General features: G+C 38.3%; 1 protein-coding gene across 1 annotated transcript in view; it reads left to right on the top strand.

The window, feature by feature from the left end:
* Positions 1 to 15252, top strand: part of B4GALT6 (beta-1,4-galactosyltransferase 6) — a 71778-nt gene extending 56526 nt beyond the window's left edge. The window contains exons 6-9 of the mRNA XM_004606042.2: positions 4120 to 4307; positions 10150 to 10272; positions 10544 to 10645; positions 11827 to 15252. Coding sequence (XP_004606099.1) covers positions 4120 to 4307; positions 10150 to 10272; positions 10544 to 10645; positions 11827 to 11974 — 561 coding nt within the window. The 3' untranslated portion in view covers positions 11975 to 15252. The remainder of the gene's footprint in view (positions 1 to 4119; positions 4308 to 10149; positions 10273 to 10543; positions 10646 to 11826) is intronic.
* The last annotated feature ends 2057 nt before the right edge of the window (positions 15253 to 17309 follow it).

Below are 17309 nucleotides of genomic sequence, written 5' to 3'. Positions count from 1 at the left end.
CCTAAGAGTTCCAATATATCCTGGGCACCGCCTCTCAGAAGGCCCCCGAGGATTCTTATGCCTGACTGGGGGGTGAGAGGGCGGTCACCACGCTGTGGTGACTTTGGAGGCTTGGTTGTAGGAGACGTTCAGAGTGTGCTTTGTCTGGGGAGCGCTTGCTCTCAGGGCAGCCAGCTGCCATGTCCCGGAGCCTCATAGGCAGCTGCGTCTCAAGCGAACTTGCTGGCCCTTGAGAGAGCCGGCTGGCCCAACGTCACGGGCAGATGCCGCATCTATTTTCTGTCCACTGAGGTTGTGAGCAAAATAAATGAGCACTGCATTTTTTCAGCTACCAGCTTTCACGACTGTTACAATCTTAGATGTTGCTAATCAAGGCTCCTGGAAAGAGATCAGAAGCAAATAAACAAACAAACAAAAAAAAACAGGTATAGGGAGCAATGATCAAAAAGTGAAAAAAAAAATTCTGAGAAGCGAGGCTGGAGTTTTAAAATTACAGAAGTCTGTGCGTGCACTTTAAATTAAATACAGATCCATACTGAAGACTCTTGATTCTTTAGAAGTGAAATAGAGAAGCTGTACAAGCCCTATATAAAAATTATAGTTTTGTATGAGTATGTATCAGAGGCATGTGAACCTTCCCAGGAATGTTGATCACTGGAAAATTATGGAGTCATCCCCTTAAAATTCTAGGGAATTTTATTTTTAAGCTAGAATTTTTTTAGCAAGCCAGATATTAATCATATGGAAAGATAGCATTTTCAGTCTCCAGTACACTGAAATATAGTTGTTTCTGCTGTAATTAAAACATATATTATTCATAATAGTGAGTTTTTTGTTGAAATATTGAATGTAATCAAAGTAAAGTGAAAGTAAAGTGAAATTTATCAATTACACAGGCGGGGTGGGGGGAGGTATACTGTGATTCTTGGTGGTGGAATATGAAGGGATGGGTGTTCGAGCATTGTATAACTGAGGCTTAAACCTGAAAGCTTTGTAACTTTCCACATGGTGTCAATAAAAGAATAAATTAAAAAAAATAAAATAAAACATATATTGTTCATAGGCCTTGAGGTTCCTTTGTAAATTGAGAAACCCTAGGAGCAAGGATAATCAGGAGAAGGAAGATGTCTCAGGATCATAGTCGTTTGTGTCAGACCAATCCAGAGCAGGAAACAAGGGCTCCAGTGGGAGTAAGAGCATCAGTTATTAAAGAGTTTAGGCGTGTCAACTGGAATAAGAACATCAGTTATTATTAAATAGTATAGGTGTATCAATTGGAGCTTTTGTATACAGCAATGGTAGTTTTATTGAAAATGAAGAACACAGAAGACAATTATCCCAGACTGAAAAAGAAAACAATTACCATTCATTCAGTGCTCAAGAAACATTTACAAAATTCTTAAAAAGGCAAATTATTGATTTAACAAGAATTTATGCTGTAATTATGTCCCAAGACTAGATGAAGGGGCAGTGATTGTAATGGTGTAGCAATTCTCAATGACCATAATAGGAAATCAGTATACAAGGAAATGACAACTCCTGGTACTTGAAAATGTGTATCAGAATAAACTGTTAGAGGAGTTGAAATATATTGCTTTTAGAGAAAAAAAGGATTAAAAACAAACTTTTACTTTTTATTGTAAGCCACCTTTAATGAGAACAGTTTTAAAATTTTTAATTTTTTTTCTGGGGCATGACCCTACCCAGTAGTGCTCCAGGTTTACTCCTGGCTCTGTTCAGGGATCACTCCTGGTGGGCTCGGGGACCATGGGGATTGAGCCTGGATCAGCCGTGCACAATAGTACGGCAATAGTATTTGCTGTGCTATTGCTCCAACAGCTGAAAACAAGATTTTTTAAATCTTTAAGAAAGGTAATTTCTTGCACCCTATATTAATATGCTAGTAATAATATTATAATTGAACTCACTTTCCTTTTTATTCTCTCCATTTCACTGGTGGAAAAAGGAACTATAAAAAGTAAGCTGCAGTGCTATTAAGTTAATGGAGGACTCAGGACTAGAAGTTGTATTTCACTCTTGAGCATTCCAATTATACTGTGTACCTTATTCACTTCGTCATAATCCTTTTTTATCTTTTTTTCTTTTGGGGTCACACCCAACGATGCACAGAGGTTACTCCTGGCTAATGCACTCAGGAATTACTCCTGGCGGTGCTCGGGGGACCATATGGGATGCTGGGAATCGAACCCGCGTCGGCTGCGTGCAAGACACCCTACCCGATGTGCTATTGCTCCTTCCCCAATCCTTTATTATCTTCTATTTTAGAAATGATTTGAGATGTATTACTAAGGCATAGCAACTGCTTCTTAATTTCATTTTGTTGCGATATGAAGCTTTATTTCTAATGCACCTTAATGAAGTTTTGTTTGTAAAAGGGATGTTATTATAGCATAATAACTTGGGTTCTGTGTAGAAAAAGCCCATGCTTTTTGTCCCGTAAAATGTTCCCCCTTCTATTACTGGCAAGAATAATGAAAAGTAAGAACTGTTTATTCTGCCTGGATTCTTTAATATGTTTTCTGTAGTGATTAAAGAAATTGGGTGTAATAAAGGGAGTTATATTTGTGTAATAAGTTACAGGTTCTGCATCTAAAAATGTCTTGATGTTTATTATAAGCATTAGTAGCATGAAGGTAAGTCTGCCTGGCCTTGTTACTAGTCGTCAGTTTCAGTTTTTCTGCTTTTCTTTCTCTAACAGCATATGGAAAGCTTCACAGCCTATATTATTTGAATTGACTTAAACTTTTTCCTTGCTCATAAATAGCTATAATCTAATTTATTTGAGTAAAACAGAAACATGCATTATATTATCATATTCGTTGGAGCGATATTGCACAGCAGATAGGGTGTTTGCCTTGCATGCGACCGACCCAGGTTTGATTCCTCTGTCCCTCTTAGAGAGCCTAGCAAGCTACCGAGAGTATCCTGCCCGCACGGGCAGAGCCTGGCAAACTGCCTGTGGCGTATTTGATACGCCAGAAACAGTAACAAGTCTCACAGTGGAGACGTTACTGGTACCCTCTCGAGCAAATCGATGAACAACAGGACAACAGTGCTACAGTGCTAAGTGTTATTTATATTGATTGATTTTAAAAGGCCTATGACATTCTGTTTTATGATGATAAAATATATCGATACCATATTGTTTATATTCTGTTAATTTAATTAACAATTCAAGCATAATAGTAATTCTAGCAGATGCATAATTATAACTCATTGATTTAATGTTCAGCTTCTTCCTGGTAGACAGCAGTGATGGACATTTGTGTATATGTATATTATCCATAATATTCATGCCATTTGTCTTATTTTTTTGATCAGGTGCTATTTTGATATTCTGCTCATTTTCTTATGGGTTTTGTTTTGTGTTCTTTTTTTTTTTTTTTTTTACTTTTTAAGTCACACTCAGCGATGCACTGGGATTACTCCTGGCTGTTTGGGGGACCATAGGGGATGCCAGGGATTGAAACCCGGTCAGCCTCGTGCATAGCAAACAAACGCCTTACCTGCTATCCTTTTGCTCCCACCCCTTTGTGTGTTTCTTTTGAGTCTACACCCAGTAGTGCTCAAGGTTACTCCTGGCTCTGTGCTTAGAGATCACTTCTGGTGGGCTCAGGGGACTATTTGGGGTGCCAGGAATTGAACCTGTGTCATTACCAACCCACTGTACTATCTCTCCACCCCTTTTCCTTATTTTAAGAGTTTTTGTATATCTTAGTATGTGTTCTTTGTTAAGTGCGTATTTGGAAAATATATTCTTTCAGTTTGTAACTTGTCTTATCATTCTTTTAGCAGTATTCTTAGCAGAGAAGATGTTTACATTTTAAAAAATCAAACCCAATTCATCATTTTTTTCCTCTGTTAGATTGTATTTTGAATAAATTTGAAAAATTTTGAGAAAATAAATTATCTACCAATGGGAGAGATGATGTAAATAAATTTAGATAGTGTATTTGAAAACCTTGGAGTATGCTTATTATTTGTTTTATTCATATATTTATTAGTATCATTTGATCATGATTTATCAGGTTATAAAATTATAGACAAAACTCACATATGACAAAGCTTGAGTACATTTCTGTTTTCCTCTCTGTCAAGACGGGGACGCAGCCTTTTAACCGTGCCATGCTTTTCAATGTGGGCTTCAAAGAGGCTATGAAAGACAGTGTCTGGGACTGTGTGATCTTCCATGATGTGGATCATCTACCTGAAAATGACCGCAACTATTACGGATGTGGGGAAATGCCTCGTCATTTTGCAACAAAGCTGGATAAATACATGTATATGTAAGTCGTGCACAATCTTCCTGACATGTATTCTATGCTCGCAAAAATCTCACATCACTGAAATGGTATCAGCATTATTTGTCTGTGCCTGAGACAACTCAAGAACCTAGAAAGCATTTTCTTGAATATTATCCTATCATCTTAGGGAGGCAGGATGTAGAGTAGCCTGTTGTTTTATCTAAATCAGTGTTTCCTAAGTGGTCATGCCCCATTCCACACCTGCCCTGAATAGGGTGGGGGGTGGGGACAAGGAGGAACATTCTAGAAGGTAGATTTCCAGGTGGGGTGGGGATGGTGACATTTTTTTTTTTCTGAAGGAGGCTTTGGGAGCCACTGATCCTAGATACTCTCTCTTGTAGCCTTTGGAGCGTGGGATGGTGGGAAAGAGCGAATGGGCATTCACTTCTAGTTTTCACAAGGAGCAGCAAGAGGGCCTGGTTACCTTCGGAAGCATGTCTGTGGCTGTTGGTTCCCTCATCGGTTGGGGGTACTGGAGCCTGTCTCCAGGGTTGCTGTGAAACCATGCAGCCCAGTGGGGTACAAACATTGTTGACTTTCCCTCCTGTTGTGATGGTTCAGTGTTGGGAAAAACCTTCTGCAGGGTATTTTCTTTCTAGAACTCTGGATTTTGTATATGCAGGTGAAATATTGCTTTTCTTTTTCCTTTATGTTCTTCGCATAGTTTACTTCAGAGCAATGTCCTCCTTGTATAGACAGAGGAAGACAGTTAACGCAATGCTTTTGTAACTTGGGAGTTAATTGGTTCTGAATAATATTTACTCCTGGGCATTTGTCATATTTACTTGACTTATGCCTCAGTTGCCCATAGTTCCTAGCACCCCACAAGGAGGGTCCCGATGAAGGACTTGGATGGACCCAAGGCAACCTGTGAGCTACTCTGGCATCGAAAAGGGACACTCCAACAGTCATAAAACTTATAGTAAGTTAAGAAGACGGTCATGGACAAATTCTGTCATGACCCAAATAGAAGTAAGTGGATAAAGACCCTGCTGGGGTTGTGAAAGACTAACCTGGCCTGAAAACTGTAGTTGGGAATATGTAGCAAGATGTCCCAGGAAGAGCCACTCTTTAAGCTTAACATATCTCTTTCTGTGTCCTTACAAAATGACTAAGATTATTAAGAAATAAATCTAAGATGACTGTTTAAATTGATATGGACTAGGATAAAGAGATACAGAGGACAAAGCGCCTCTAGTTGGTATTCCGCCCTTAGGTGGATCTCCTTGCAGGAGGAGAATTTGTCCTAGAAGAAGCAAGGGAAGGACTTTACATCTGTTGATTGTGCAACCATACCTATGTGTATTTGCTACCTCCAAGTTTGAGGGGTGGTCTCGAGAATGAAGGCTGTGAGATGGGACAGAGGAGATGGGAATGAGGGCGGGGGAAACTGGAATGGGGCGCATGAGATTGGAATACAGGCAGAGAGAGACTAGAATAGGACAGAGATTGGAATAAACGGTGACTGATCACCAACCAGCTTGGCGGCCTGGTTCCCTCCTTCATGCCTCCATTGGCAGCGGCCAGCTGGGATGGGGAGACAGCTGATGGCCACCAAACACGTGTGGCGTGTGCCCGCACTCTCTTGAATACACAGCCATTGCCATGAGAAAACATTTCTCATATTATTACAACAGTCTCTGAACACCAGGTCTAACATCATCTTGCTCAAGGCTGTCCAGATTCAGTCTGGTTCTTAGCATGTGTATAAACTCAGTTTGGGCTATAGCCCAGTAGACGTGGAAGTCAAATTGGATTCGAGATAGTTGATTTTTATTTCAAAATACCGTACAGGTCATATAAACTAATAATTTGGTGTTAAGTTTTGACAATCCTAAGTTTTAGCAAATAAACTATTTATATATGCTTAGATTAACCCCCCCACATGGCAGAGGCTGGCAAGCTACCTGTGGTGTATTCAGTATGCCAAAAATAATAACAAGTCTCACAATGGAGATGTTACTGGTGCCCACTCGAGCAAATCGATGAACAACGGACAACAGTGCTGCAGTGCTAGAATAACCCAAGGTTAGGAGAATATCTGTCTGTTTGAACAGAAGTGAGAATGTATTTTAGAGAGAATGGGAATGGGCAGAAGTGGCATAGCTGCTGACTGTGGGCTGAAGCCTGATGAAACCCCCTCGCCACACAGAGGTGCTGTCCACTTTAGTGGGTGTGGACCAAGACAGCCAGACCCCAAATTAGTATTTGTATATTGTCTTTGGGCAGTTGTCAATTTGGACATTGTCAGATAGGTTCTACAAGACCTTTTTTGTTTTGTTTTGTTTTGTTTTGGTGCCACATCTGGTGATGTTCAGGGATAGCTCCTGGCTCTGCACTCAGCAGTGACTCCTGGCAGTGCTCAGGGATTGAAGCTGGGACAGTTGGGTCAACCACCTACAAGGCATATTCCCTACCTGCTCTACTATTGCTCCAGCCGCAGGCACTCCAAGACTTGTTTGTCAAGCCTTTGTTTTCTGAATTTAGTTTATATTATATGACATTTTGTTTTTCATTCTGTGTTCTGTGTATGTGATTGTTTCATTGAAGCAGAACAATAAAGAAATTAATGTGCTGTCAATCTATACATGTCAGTAAACACACACATACACACACACACACACACACACACATACACACACCCCCCTATTTATGTACTCTTTCTGATTTCTCTGAGCACCGGTTTGGGCAAGAGTAGTGCAACTTGTGTGGAAAATGTAGCAGTGCCATGATTGTTTGTAAGCCTCTTACACTTAGCCAGCATTATTACCACAACCCTAGCTTTGCAAGTTCCCAAATTATGAGATGTCCTAGAACACTCTTGCAAACCCAGAGTTCCATGTGAGTGTCCTGTCCCGTGCAACTTGGTCACCGTGGGTAGCCAGGAGAGGGTGCGCGAGTGAAAAGGAGACAGACACAAGAAGAAAGAGACAGACACAGGCAGACATAAGAATGGGAGCAAGCTCCAACTTTATTTCTCCTAAGCTAGTCTTTTATAATTGATTATATGAGGAAGTGGGCAGAATGGGAGAATAGCAAAGAATGCAAACGTTTAACGAAACTGGATGTGGGCCCCGATGGCAGTTTCTCTGGGCTTTGTTCAGAAACAAAGGTTCCCAACAACCTTTCCCAAGAAGCGGTTGTTCCTAGTTACAGGTCAGTGTGTACTGACATACTGGTTCCCAGGCATGGGTTTCTGGTCGTTCCCAGGCTTTGATTTCTGGCCATTTCCAGGCACTGGTTCCTGGCACGGGAGAACGGATTTTCTATTGTGGTCATATAGGGATCCCAGTTGGTGAGCAGCTTCCCCAATATGAAGGAAGCAAAAGTCCCTGTACAACAACACAGGACAAAATAGAAGGAGGAGGGAGGAGGGAGGCTGGCGCCTGTCTTACTGGCTCCCCATCGAGAGCTCTAGCACGGTGCAGAATACGACTGCACATCTGGGGATGCTTCTGCTTTTGGTTTCCTTTCCATGGGGCTGCAGTGACAGCACAACAGGGAGGGCATTTGCCTTGCACAGGTTCGATTCCTCCTTCCCTCTCAGAGAGCCCAGCAAGGTACTGAGAGTATCTCGCCTGCACGGCAGAGCATGGCAAACTGCCCGGGCCGTATTCGGTATGCCAAAAATAGTAACAAGTCTCAATAGAGATGCTACTGGTGCCCACTCAAGCAAATCAGTGAACAATGGGATGACAGTGACAGTGACAGTGTGTATTGGGCAGGGTAGGGGAATGGGTTGGAGTGGAGAACACAGCAGTGCTCAGAGGCTGCTCCATACTCAGTGCTCAGGAATTGCTCTCAGGGGCCCTGGGGGTCATGTGGTGCCAGGGATCAAACCTGGGCATCTCCCATTTAGAGTACGTGCTTGGCCTATTGAACTTTCTAGTTTCAGTCAGGAATGATATCGTGACTTCAGAAAATCAATCTTATCTAAATAAACAACTTAGTTTGCCAAATTCCTTAGAGCATGTATTAGACATGAAGAAAAGACATTTAAAAATAGTCATTTGTTAGAGAAAGATAACTACTAATTTGGTCTCACATAGGAACTCTAAAAAATAAAACACAGGGTGAGGCAATTTTACGGAGGGTAAGGAGCTTGCCTTGCATGTGGCTGACCCGGAGGGTTTGATCTCCGCCACCACATATGGTCCTCCGAGCCTGCCAGGAGTGATCCCTGAATGCAGAGCCCTGAGCACTGCCAGGTGTGGCCCAAAGAATAAAAAAAGGTTTTTTTTTAATAAAATAAAAGAATAAAACACCTAATTCATAGATACAAACAACAGACTGGTGGGCTGCCAGGAGTGGAGTAGAGGGAATAAAATGGGTAGGAGGGCCTAAAGTTCTAAATTTCCAGTTAGAAAATAATTCCTAGAGATAGAGTGTACAACTAGGTGTTGGTAGTTACCCGTGCTATGTAGTATATTTTAAAATTGCTCAGATGGAGCTGAAAAGATACAATGTACAGCGGGTAGGTACTTGCCTTAGACATGGCTGATGTGAATTTTATCCCTGGCACCCTCTGTGGTCTCCTCAGGGACTGGTCCCTGAGCACAGAGCCAGGAGTAATCTTTGAGTGCTACCTGGTGTGGACCCAAAACAGTAGAGCTAAATTGCCGAAACAGTAGAGCTTAAGAACCCTATTGACAAAGAAAAAAATTACAGCTATGTAAAGTGACTACTATTTACTAAATTAATTGTGGTGGTCATTTAATAATAGATACATATCTCAAACCTTATATTTATGTTGTACACCAAAAATAAACATAAATTTACATGTCAGTAATACCAGTAAAAACAGTAATTTATAAAAATATTATTGCACTAATAATGAGTATGTCTGGGTATCCCTTAGTATTTTGGAAGAGGATCATCATAGAAAAAGACAGCTATTTCTTTCAAAATGAAATGCTTGACATGTTTTTGCAAATACACATTTATTATTGTCTATATATCAGATACCATCTATAATTAAGTTCAGTTAATTTAGAAGATTAGCTTGGCAATGTATAACATTGCCTTGATGGCTGTAAAATATATTTAATCAGAATTACTTTGGCTGTGAAAAAAGCAACATTGAACACTGGATTTTGAGTCTCATAAAGTAGCAGTTTGAACATTAAATTTCAAAAACTACACATTTTGTTTTATACTTCACATAATAGGACTGGAGCAATAGCACAGGAGGTAGGGTGTTTGCCTTGCACATAGCCAACCCGGGTTTGATTGCTCCATTCTTCTCGGCGAGCCCGTCAAGCTACCGGAAGTATCCTGCCCACATGGCAGAACCTGGCAAGCTACCCATGACATATTTGATATGCCAAATACAGTAACAGGTTTCACACTGGAGACGTTACTGGTGCCCGCCCAAGCAAATCAATGAACAATGGGACGATAGTACTTCAGTGCTAATTCATATAATATAGGTAAAGGTGCTTATTTCATTAGAACCTAATTTTTTTTCTTGTACTCTACACTTTCCAGGTAATATTTAGTCAAAATGATTATATAAAAGTTATATTTTGCAAAGCATATAAAATACTGAAAACTTGATTTTGCAGATAACCAGTTGGAGTCTGTTTTTATTTTTTTTATTTTTAATTAAAAAAAATTTTTTTTATCTTTTTTGGGTCACACCCAGCGATGCACAGGGGTTACTCCTGGCTCTGCACTCAGGAATTAGTCCTGGCTGAGTTTGAGCAGGGGTGGGGAGGGTGGGGGTCAGTGGCGTGCAAGGAAGAAACCCTACCCACTGTACTACCACTCCAGCCCCCTGATTCCAGTTTTAGAAATGAATGTTGTATCCTGCTTTCTCTTACAGTCTTCCATACAAAGAATTTTTTGGTGGTGTGAGTGGACTGACAGTGGAACAGTTTAGAAAAATCAATGGTTTTCCTAATGCCTTCTGGGGATGGGGAGGAGAAGACGATGACCTTTGGAACAGGTAAGTTGAGGTGCCAGTTGCTTATAATAGAATTTCTATAGGTTTCCTTTCTATTAGATAAATTTAACTTTTCCATTATAAGAAAAGATTCTTTGGGATAGGAAAAAATTGAGGTTTCTAAATCTCCTTTTCTGCCTTTCCTCATTGAGTGACTTCCGTACTTTTTCCACAGATACAGTAGAAAAAAGGTTTGCACTTGAAGTTGAATTCTTGTACTCCATTTTTATGTCAGGTTTTCTTTATATTTTCATTTCCGTGTATTGTGTTGTAGAGTTCACTATGCCGGATATAATGTAACCAGACCGGAGGGAGACTTGGGGAAGTACAAATCTATCCCCCATCACCACCGAGGGGAAGTCCAGTTTCTAGGACGGTAAGTTTATCATCATCCTTAGATAATAAGACTTCAAATTTTATCTAATGTAGGAAAGAATTTTTTTCAGATACACCAGACCCTCATTTTCTTGATAGAAATAAAGCATTTAAGTGTGTATTTTGAAGAACTACGTTTACACAGATACATGTACACTTGTTAACTCTGTAAAAGTATCTGAACATAAGTATGAATTTTATTAAAAATATAATTTTTAAGAGTCTAAAGTAAATTTTAGGTGGCATTTTATTTAGCATTTAAAAATTTCATTTAGGCACTGCAGTTTACAATGCTATTATTAATGAAAATTTAGACTTACAATATTGAGCCACACCATCCACTAGAAAGTCGGTAGCCCTCTGCCAATGTCAAGGTCCCCTACTATGCTCTCTCCCTCACTCCCTAACAGTCTCAGGTTTCTTGGCTGACTCTCAGGGTCTACTGTTGCCTTTAATTTTTTGTTGTTTCCTTAATTTCTTTTTTTATTACACACATATGAGATCTGTGTCCAGCTCTCTCCCGAATTCACTCAGCTTGAATATCCTCTAGTTCCAGCATGTAGTAGTGAATTGCATGATTTCATCACTGTTTTTGGTTTGTTTTGGGGTCACACCTGGCAGTGCTTAGGGCTTATTCCTGGCTCTGCACTCAGGGATCACTCCTGGTAGGCTCTGGGGACCATATGGGGTGCCAGGAATCAAACCCAAGTCAGCCGTCTGCAAGGCAAACACCCTGCCCACTGTACTATATCACTCTGACCTCTCATCTTATAGATCAGAAGTAACTCATTGTGTTATATTAGGTGGCTTTAAGACTAGTAAAAATGCAAACTTAAAATAATGATTTAGGGGCTGAAGTGATAGCACAGCGGGCAGGGCCTTTGCCTTGCACATGGCTGACCCAGGTTCGATTCCCAGCATCCCATATTGTCCCCTGAGCACCGCCAGGAGTAATTCCTGAGTGCAATGCCAGGAGTAAGTAACCCCTGTGCATTGCCAGGTGTGACCCAAAAAGCAAAAAAAAAAAAAAAAAGTTTTAAAAATTTTTCAGTTATTCGTGATAACCAGACATTGTAAAGAGCTGTAAATGCTATGATAATTATGACCTTGAGTATATTCCTCATTGGATTTTCTCTTTGAATATATATCTGTTACTCTTCATTTTCCCCTCTAACATTGTAGGTATAAATTGCTAAGATACTCAAAAGAACGTCAGTTCATCGATGGTCTGAATAATTTAATATGTACACCAAAAGTACTGGTTGATAGGTTGTATACAAATATATCTGTAAACCTCATGCCAGAGCTAGCTCCAATCGAAGACTATTAAAGGAAGTGGCTTTCATGGCTGGATGGATCCCAATGCTGGATAATAAACTTGTAGCGAACTCTAAGTGTAGGACTGTGAATGGACCTGTCCCAGTGCCCTGTGAGATGAGCCGAGAGGCCCCGTGTTTACAGTGCAGGATTATCGAGTCATCCTCCGTCTGCTCATTGTGGACTCCGAGATACCCCATGGGAAACACTGCAGACACCAGATGCCATTGCTTAAGACTGGAAGTTCAGAGCACTCCTTATAAAGAGAAAATTTTTATACTAAAATCTGTAATTTAACCGAAGAGAATGCTTTATTTCTGTTTAAACCTATTTTGTACATATGTGATGTAAATTAATGTGTTCAAAATGTTGAGAAATTAGATGTGTTGCAGTTTTGCATGTAATTGGTTATGCCTTTACGGGATTTTTATAGACATTTTTTATTTGCATGGGAAAAACAGTGTAAATTTATGTCACTAAACAAAGGTTAACCCTTGTGTGAAATGAAGGAACTGTCAATAATTGACAGCCAACTAATACAGTAAACTGTTATACTAGTTTTGAGCTTTAGACCTTCAGCCTTTTGTGTGGAAGAAGTCACAGCTCTCTTAGAGTTTTAAAGGATAAGAAGGGAGGGCTTAAACAGCTTTTCTTCCTTATAGGATCATCTATTTTATTCCTTGCTTGCAATCTCATCAGATTTTGCTAAATCACAACCATATTGTTTATGCATATTGCATGAGTATTACCAAGAAAATTTTAAAAGTTGTGATGTGACATGATATAAAGGATCTTTTTTTTTTATGTTAATTGTCTTTCATGTACCTCTGGTGTCAAAAGTGTCAGGGATTTTGTGCCTCAAAAGGTTCTCTGTGTGTGTACATTGTATTTTCTTTCTTTTATTTTTAATTCTGATAAGCAGTTTTATTATTTCCATTTCAGAAAGCCAAAAATAAATTTTCTTTTGACAAAATCAGAACCATTTTCTTTTAAAAGAATGAGCTTTTAGAAAGCACAGTAGTAGTTAAAAATATACAAATGGATTATACTATTAGATAAATGTTCTATTTTTGTGCAAATAAATGCTTAGTAGATTAAAACAAATTTTAATTCCTAGATTCATGGAATTTCAGGTTTTGAAGAGATCCTTTAATGTTGGCAAAGTTCATTTAAACCATTATTTTTATTTACAGATTACATCTCTGGAATAAATTCTTAAAATGTCCTCACTAAAACCATGAATTAAATCAACTATTTAATATATTGTTATAGACACTTCTCTGAAAACAAGTCACACTATCTGACATCAAATTTGGATGCTGTTTTCATGGCAACACCAAACAATATTCTTGCTTTGAAAACTATTATAGTTAACCAAAGATTATTTAAAATATTCAGATATTTTCACAAACTTAAAGCAAAACATTGTATATTTATAAAGTGAATTTTCAACAATGAAAAACAATAGAAATCTATAAATGAGAGCTACTTTTACTATGTTTGCTCATGAATTATTCACCTAAAACAAATATGGTTATTTATCTCAGGTTGTAATTTTAATTTTGAAGTGTCATTTCTGTGATGCTAATAACACAAATGACCACAGACAAGATCATGAAATAACTGAAATTCTCATACTTTGAAAAAATTAGTAGACCTGTTATAATGCCAAGCAGGACCATCCAAAATTTGTTTCTTAGAATTGGTGTAAATATTTATCTTTTTGTTTGCTGTTACTCAAAATAATGAAAAATCAAACATCATGAAAAATAAGATTTCAAAAAAATGATTTATTTACTGTCTTGTAGCCACTGTAGTTTTAAAATTTTGATAAAATGAAAGAAAGTAGGCTGGGAATGTTCAAATTTGATTATTTACAAGATAGTAAGGACATAGGAGCATAATTTACCCAATGATACTTAAATAATTTAGTTGGAGGGGAAATTAGGGCTGTTTCTGAATTTTATTAGTAAAACATATTTTTAATGTAGTACTCTCCACATTTCAGAATCTTTTCATTTTGATACACATTTCACATTTTCAAGAGAACTCAATACCACTAGTTTTGCCTTATTTTCTTGAATTACATGTAATTTTATTTGAGGGGTAGTACAAATGTTTTTTTTTTTTAATTTTTAACATGCTTTTCCATTTTGTGTAAAATATCACATTTTTGCTTTGCTTTTTAAAGTAAAACTTAAAACATACTTAAAATTGATTTTGCTTCTAAATAATGACTTTGGTGTGTTTTCATAAGAGTAACAGAGCTTTGCCCAGTTATTTTACTTGTAAGAAAATATATGTTTCACATATATTAACAAATGCCTTGAAAATACAAAACCATCCTCTTCATGGTTATGTTTGATGAACAGAATACCTGCTCGGTATTAGATGCAATGTATTGATTACTTGCTCGGGAACATGTATCAATAACCTGCTTGGTAGATGCAATGCTAGATTTATCAATAGAAGTTTTATTTCAGTTATAGAGAAATCAAATCAAGCAAGTGGAAACCTTTAAAAAAACTATGAAGACATTCTTGGAAACTTATCTGTTGTATTTTTAAGTCTCAAAGTCACAAAATTGTAGACAGTTATTACTAAGTCCCTATGGCACTATTGGAAAAGTAATATAGTGCCTCATAGCTAGGAAGTAGGAATGATTAATGGGCCTATTTGTAGAAAGGAAAAGGGAAACGTGCACATATTTGTAGTGTCACAGTGGAACTAGTTGTTTTAGTCTTTGTCAGAACTAGAATTTAGTAAATATTTCTTTAATCTGAATCTCTGTTTGTATTTTATGAAAAGCTGTTCAGTAAGAAAATCTTATTTGCATTCTTATGTAAATAAAAATATATTTAAAAAACTTGCTTTACTTCTTTCCCAGCTAAGATATTAATATCCATTTCAAGGCAAAACGGAAAAATATCCAATTCATTATACTCTTCCTTTTGGAGACTCCCTACAAATGAAGGCAGATTTTATATAATTTTATTTGGCCTTTGCTTATCTCTTATATTCCTTTCAGTCAGGTAAATATTATTATTCTCTATTTATTATCTTGTATTTGCAAGTATGCCAACTGAGAGAACTTAAATGTCCTAGCATTGTTTATCAGAAAGAAAAGTGTACTTAAAATTATTTTATTTATTAAGATCTGAAAGGCTTCTACGTAAAATGCACTGAAATAAATGCTAAAAGTTTCTTGTACTCATTTTTTCTTTTGCTTCTCATAGAAATGTTTGTACTTTTTTATCATTGTCTTTTATGAAATATAATGTTCTAAAGACATTGTGTGATGATGTAATTATTTTTTCTCAGGACCTTTTGGGAGTTATCTGAGTGTTCATTGTTTTTCCCTTTATATCAAGTGAATGACATTATATCAAGTGAATAACCATGTTGATGACAACATGGTTAGTCTTGGGTTGCAAACTACGCTTAAAATGATCATAGCTTGCATTTGCAAATTTCAGTAAAATATATTTATCCCCCTCTCCTTTTTTTTTATCTTAAAAGAGACTTGGTAATATTTAAGGGTCCCTGAGTCCTTCTGGAGTGGCCCCTTCCTTATATAGAACATACTATTTAAATATTTTTATCAATCTAGTTATGATCATAAAAATTATTGGAAACTAATGTGGATTTTTTTTTTTGTTGTTGGCTTTTTGGGTCACACCCAGTGATACACAGGAGTTACTCCTGGCTCATGCACTCAGGAATTACTCCTGGCAGTGCTCAGGGGATCATATGGGATGCTGGGAATCGAACCCAGGTTGGCCACGTGCAAGGCAAATGCCCTACCCACTGTGCTATCACTCCAGCCCCTCATGTGGATTTTGAGAGAGAAATTGATTCTACTTTTTATTAGTTAAAAAGCCTCATATTAAAAATGTAGGCCCTGTGATTTACAGTACTTTTTTTTTTTAATGCCATACCCAAGTGGTACTCTGGACTTACTCCTGGCTCTGTGCTCAGGCATCACTCCTGATGATGCTTGGGGGACCACATGTGCTGCTGGAGATTGAGTCCTATTTGGCCGCATGCAGGGCAAATGACCGGCCATCTGTACTGCCTCCCATCTCCACAGTAATGTTCATACAGGCTTTCATGAATACCCAACACCACATTCTCCACTAGCATGTCCCTCCCTCAACCCCCGTGCTCACCACAGGAAGCTCAGTTCTATAGACCAGTCCTCGGGTTCTGTTGCTTTGGCTGTTTGTTATTTCATTACTATGATTCTTTGATTCCTACATATGAGAGAAATCATTCTGTACCTGTCCCTAATCTGACTAATTTCACTTAGCATGATACTTTCTATATTTTGCTAATACACTAACAATATTATACCACTACTGCTAATATATCTATTGAATTTTTAAAGGACACAAGACATAAATGGAATTGCTGGGGTAATTCCACTTCTTGGTATCTACTCCTAGGATACAAAAGCATTCGTTCAAAAAGGACATGCGAACCACTATTCATTGCAGCACTCAACACACTAGCTGGGAAATAGCATCAATCTAGGTGCCCAACAACAGACAAATGGATAGTGAAAATATGTTATATATACACAAAGGAATGCTATGCAGCTGCAAAGAATAATGAATCATGTAATTTGCTGCAACTCGGTTGAAACTGGAGGATATCATGTTAAGTGAAATATGTTAAAAGAAGAGTAAACACCCAATGAGCTCACTTTTCTGTAGCATATAGAAGAATAACAGGAGGAGGAAGTTCAAAGTATGAAAGGTGGCATAGATAACCATGACCCTAGATTATAGGAATGAAAAGAACGGTGAAGAGAGATTGTGGAGGGGGAGTAAGAAGGATGAGAGGTAATAGAGTAGCAGTGAAGGGCCTTAGATGCATCTGTGATGTCGAGGTATGGTGTATGTATAAATCTGAACTACAGAATCAATACTGTTAGTGTCAGACTCAAAGTACACAACCACCGAACTGAAAAATGTGCGTGACAGAGGCAGGCTGACAGGTGGGGAGCCGGGGACGTTGGTGGAGGGAAGTTGGTGGTAGGATTGGTTTTGGAACGTTGTGTGCCTGAAAAAATCATGGTGCATTCATATTGAGAAAATGTTTTTGAATGTAAAAAATAGAGCCACTAAAGGACACGTCCTTCTTTGTCCTCTTCCTCCTCTAAGCTTACTTCACCTCTTGTCCCCCCCAGTCCATCTGGTCTTTGTTTTCACAACTACTAGGATTTTCCCCTTGTTAACTTCTTGCAGAAAAATATTTTGTCCTTTTCCTTGACTCCATCTTTCACATTGCCACAGAAATTGTCTCTGGAAATACTTTCTTGCTTAAACTCTTATCAGTGGCAGCTC

Source organism: Sorex araneus, chromosome 2 (assembly GCF_027595985.1).
Source record: "Sorex araneus isolate mSorAra2 chromosome 2, mSorAra2.pri, whole genome shotgun sequence".
In the NCBI taxonomy this organism is placed as follows: domain Eukaryota; kingdom Metazoa; phylum Chordata; class Mammalia; order Eulipotyphla; family Soricidae; genus Sorex; species Sorex araneus.
This window is presented reverse-complemented; position numbering and strand designations above follow the sequence as displayed.